A 4,870-nucleotide genomic window follows, 5' to 3' on the forward strand; every position below is an offset into this window, starting at 1 on the left:
TTCTTTTCTTTTTTTCTTTTTTCTTTTTTTATTAATATTATATTAATTTTTAAACCAATTCAATTTATTTATACATTGACTTAATTTTTTTATTTTTGTTATAGGGATTTTTTAAAAATATTGTTCACCAAATTTTTCATTTTGTTGATGTCAGTATTTGTTAATTCATAGAATTTAATATTTGTTTGGTCTTCTTCACATAACTTGATGATAGTATAGCTCAGAGCAGCTGCAACTACATCATTCCATTGGAGAGCACTTTTATAAATTTGAACAATAAGTCTTAGATATTCTGAGTTATCTGATGTTTTTAAATACATTGTTTTGTTAAATGGATATATTGTTCCAAACGAACCAATTGAAAATTGAAGTGCTTCTAAGAATTCAGGAGCAGGATGATAAAATGGTAGAATAAGGAAACTCAATAGAGGATGATTTAATGATGTTTGGTTGAAGAGAGTGATGTTAGCAAACATGTTTTGATATTCTTTTGACTGTTGAATTAGAAGAATATCATTTTGATCAGCTATTGCATCAACGTTAGTAGCTCCTTTCATTTTTTGTTCTTCAAGGATATTTTTAATTTCTTGTTTTGCAGTATATAAAGGGTCATATATTATAGATTGAGAGACTTGAGAAAATGTTTTAATGTATGATTCAATCAGATCCATTTTAATGTTAAAAACTGTTTGTGGCATTTTTAGAAGATTAAGAATTGATGTGTAATGTGGGATAATAAATTCTTCGTATTTTGGGAGAAGGCTTATGACTAGTTCAAAAGTTTGAGAAACAATCTCATCATTTTGAGAACAAAATCCAATTGAAAGAATATCAGGGTATTGTGGGAAAGCTTCTCCGATAGTAACTTCAGTAAATTGATTTATGAAATGACTGAAAAAATATTCTTCAAGTTGCCCACCAGATAAACAAGCATCTTTTAAAATCTTTTTAAGCACGAGAATGAAACAGTCTTTACCAAAGGTAATACATATTTCTGGTAGATGTTTAATTACTAGTTTAAAATCACCTCTGAGTAAAGAAAGACAAATACCTTCGGTTGGTGCTCCAATTTCATTCCAATGGTATTGGAATTCTTTTAAGGTATTTCCACTTAAAACTGAACAAAGAGCTAATTGGAAATATGGGAATTCAAATTCCCAATCACAAGTAGGTAATATTTGATAAAGTTTATGGTCTTTTGGTTTAAATCGTAGTTCATCAGAATAAAATAATTGATTGAATTTAAATGTTTTGTGTAATTTTCCATTTCTTCGAATAATTTCTGCGGCATAACTTACGCAAAGAAGTGCAGAGAATAAATCCTCATATTCACATGAATAATAGACTTTTTCTAATTCTTCTAAAGTTAATAGTTTTATAGTTTCTTTCATAAACTGATAACCAATGACTCCACGAGGTTTTGCTTGATGAAGACTAAATACGTTATCAATTTCTAATGACTTATTTTTTACTAGGGAAGTTATTAATAAGATTTTTCCATTTTCTGGAATAAATCCTTTACTTATTTCATCAACCAATGACCAAGTTTCATCAATAGAAATTGGAAGAACATCTGGTTCACTTGCTATATAATGAGCAAGTGCTTTTTCAGTTTCATCAATACCAATGTTATGAGAAACAGGACTTTTTTTTTGTGATATTTGAGCGACTAGTTGTTTTTTTTCATCTTCACTGATGCAACTTTGATAGTCTTTTCCTAGTCTGAAAAATCCAATTGTAATCCATAATGCTTTAACAGCTATATTTGAAGGAATTATTTTCATGTATTCAATTAGTTTGCCTACTATATGAAGCTTAAGATATCTTTGAATTATGTCTTCTTTCTTGTCATCATCAGTTTTAGTTTCAAGAAAATAATTCTTCATTGCTGCTCTAAAATGTAAAGAATCAGGAGGTGAACAAATTAACATTTTGTACAACACTTCTATACCATAATACAAAGTAGTAGAGTCTTTGTTAAGAATAATCTCACATAATGATGCAAAGACATCGTTGTTTAGCCATAGATGTCTGAAAACATCTTCTTTTGAAATATTCTTATAATAATATTTATCTCCAAATTGTTCACCTCCTATTTTAAAGTATGTTCCATCGTCTTGTGGATATGAAATCTCTCTATAAATTCCGTTGCATCTGTCGCATATTGACTCAATAATTCCAAGCATTGCCCGAACTTGAGATACTACATTAGAACGAATTAGCATACCAATTTCATTGAATGAATATCCAGCAGCCCATTGGTCTTCTCCATGATTATATAAACCACTAAATGCAGCCAAGTCAACTTCAAAAGGAAGAACTTCTCCCGCAAATCCAAACCTCATATTTTTTATAGTTAACTCTGGATATACCTTAGGTCTTTCAACAAAACCCATCCAGCTTGCATTGACCGATACTGTGTCTTTAGTAACTTCACAATGGCTATGTCCTTTATGAAGCATTTTAATGAAATCAACAGTTTCTTTTGAAGCAATTTCAGGTTTTTTAGTAGATTGGTATTTCTTTTGGGGAGATGGAAACCCTTTAGTTTCAAATATTGGTTTGGTTGCTGTTCTTTTAGGCTTTTCTTTAATATCAGGAATTCCTTTTGGCTGTTGTTTTAATCTGCAATGAGGACAATCATCTTCGTGGGTGCATGTTGTCAAAATAAGTGGTGGTTCCATTTTTATTATAACAAGATTAAGATTTTTTATTTTTTTCATTTATTTTTTATAATACGAACTTGAAATCTCAATTTATATTCATATTTTTCATGAAGAGAACAACTCCTTCTGTATCAGAGGAGCTTATTAAAATGATAAATGCAACTGACTTTACGAAAGGAAAAGCAACAGGTTTGTATTCTTTCTACTATAAAAGAAATGGTTATTAAACTTAAATAATGTAATAGAACGAATGCTTATGTTAAAGGAGATTATTAGCGCATGTCAAATAGAAAACGAAAGGGAAAGAAAAACAAATGAAGAACGTGATAAAAATGAAAAAGAACTTGAAATGAAATACCAAGTAATTGTTAAAGAAATTAATGATATTCAACAAAGGATCAAAGAAGTTGAAAGCACTTATGAATTATTAACACAGCAAGAAAAAAGTCTCATGGATCGAATGAATGAAACACAAGAAAAAGAAAAAGAAGTTGTAGAAATTATTCGACGTCAAGAAGGGGTTATCAAAAGAAGAAAAGAAAATGAAGCAGCAATGAGATTGTTAGAAAGAGAAATCGAAGTAATATCTAAAGACATAATTGAGGCAAAAAAAGAGAGACAAGACATTGATAAAGAAATTATGGAAATGAATAAACAAGCAGATATCAAACGTGAAGTACTTTCATTAAGAGAAAAATATGAAAAAGTTAAACCTAATGATAGTATTTTAGAAATTGTAAAGGATAAAGAAAAAAGAAAAGAACGGATTGAACAAGAAATTAAAAACCTTGAAGAAAAATATTCTCAAGATATGAATGTCTCTAAACAAAAGATCAAAGAATTAGAAGAAAGAAAACCTGCTTTGATTGAACAAAGGAATGAGTTAAATAGAAAAATGGCAACACCAGATTTTGGTAAACAAAATAATGACGATGACTTATTATTCTAATTCATTTGTTATTTATTTTGATCTTTATTTTATTGTTTTAGTATTGCAAACACTTCAGTTTTTACAAGTGTAATTCATTTTATAAATTATTTTTTTATTAAGTCAATATAAATGAAGGAATAAATTAATTATTCTTTTAATACCTTTTATTTCTTTTCTTTTTAATAGAGATTATTAATTAAACAGAATGTATTGAAGATATAGAAGTAATTATTTTTTAATATAAAAAGAAATCCAGTTGTAGATATCTCTATTCTTTTCATCTTTTTTTTAAATATTTCTTCATATCCCCATTTTTGATTTATTTGTTATTCTCTTCGTTTTCACTTTAATTTCATTCTAAGTTTTCATTCTAAGTTTATTAATGTTGTTATTTATATTATCTTTCTATTTACTCATTTTGTTTTATTTATTACTCATTTCTTTTCTCTCTTTTTAAACCTTTTTTTCTTTGTACTTCTTTTACTATTTTTATTATACATTTGTTATTATTTCAATATTACTACATACTCTATTGAATATTTATGTTTTGTATGGGTTTTTATGAGAAGTAATGATATTATTCAATAATAATGAAAATATAATTTGTTTATTCTTTGTATTGAAAAAGGATCTATGAGTTATATAAAACATAAGTTGTAAAATATATTTAACTATTTAGTATTTATTATCTTTATTGTTATTGTATTTGATTTAGAATATAAATACAGCTTAAACTAAAAGAATAATGAATTAAAAAGTTTCATTATCTAAATTTAAACATAACATTTGAATAATTTTAATATCTGTCAATTAGTTAAATAAATAACATAGTCATCGTTCCAATAAGAGAGAAAATAGTTAATAGTGCTCCACATATGCTATGAATTGAATTATCTTCTGAATGAATTTTTGATCCTTCCTCAGAATGATTCATTGACTTTTCATCTTCTTGGTTTTTCATCTGATTGATTATTTGATTTTTCATAGGTTGTGTTTATGGTTTTATTTTCACATTTATGTATAATACCATTTTCACATATTCCACATTCCCATAATTTTTGAGTAGAAACTTTTTTGTTCTTCATATTTATCTGTCGAATAAAGTTTTTGGTATAGTCCATTCTTTACTTCGAATATACAATATGATTCAGTGTTTTTATTACATTTACCAGATACTTGTTGTTCGTGTTGTTTATGTATTGTTTTGTTAATAACATTCTTCATCTTCTTCACAAAAAATAACAGACTCATTAGACTATGATGTTTCTTTATT

The 4,870-nt window shown here is 27.0% G+C and overlaps 2 protein-coding genes across 2 annotated transcripts; one reads left to right on the top strand and one right to left on the bottom strand.

Annotated features, from left to right (window-relative positions):
* Positions 1–98: 98 nt before the first annotated feature.
* Positions 99–2,684, bottom strand: ENU1_140900 (RPAP1 family, C-terminal protein; the record flags this gene model as incomplete). The annotated part of the gene is made up of 1 exon (XM_008860316.1): positions 99–2,684. The coding sequence occupies one exon, from the start codon at positions 2,682–2,684 to the stop codon at positions 99–101; it is 2,586 nt and encodes an 861-aa protein (XP_008858538.1).
* A 232-nt stretch (positions 2,685–2,916) lies between these two features.
* ENU1_140910 (hypothetical protein) lies at positions 2,917–3,615 on the top strand (the record flags this gene model as incomplete). Its single annotated transcript, XM_008860317.1, has 1 exon — positions 2,917–3,615. The coding sequence occupies one exon, from the start codon at positions 2,917–2,919 to the stop codon at positions 3,613–3,615; it is 699 nt and encodes a 232-aa protein (XP_008858539.1).
* Between the last annotated feature and the right edge of the window lie 1,255 nt (positions 3,616–4,870).

Source organism: Entamoeba nuttalli (assembly GCF_000257125.1).
Source record: "Entamoeba nuttalli P19 unplaced genomic scaffold asmbl_5845, whole genome shotgun sequence".
Classification (NCBI taxonomy): domain Eukaryota; phylum Evosea; order Mastigamoebida; family Endamoebidae; genus Entamoeba; species Entamoeba nuttalli.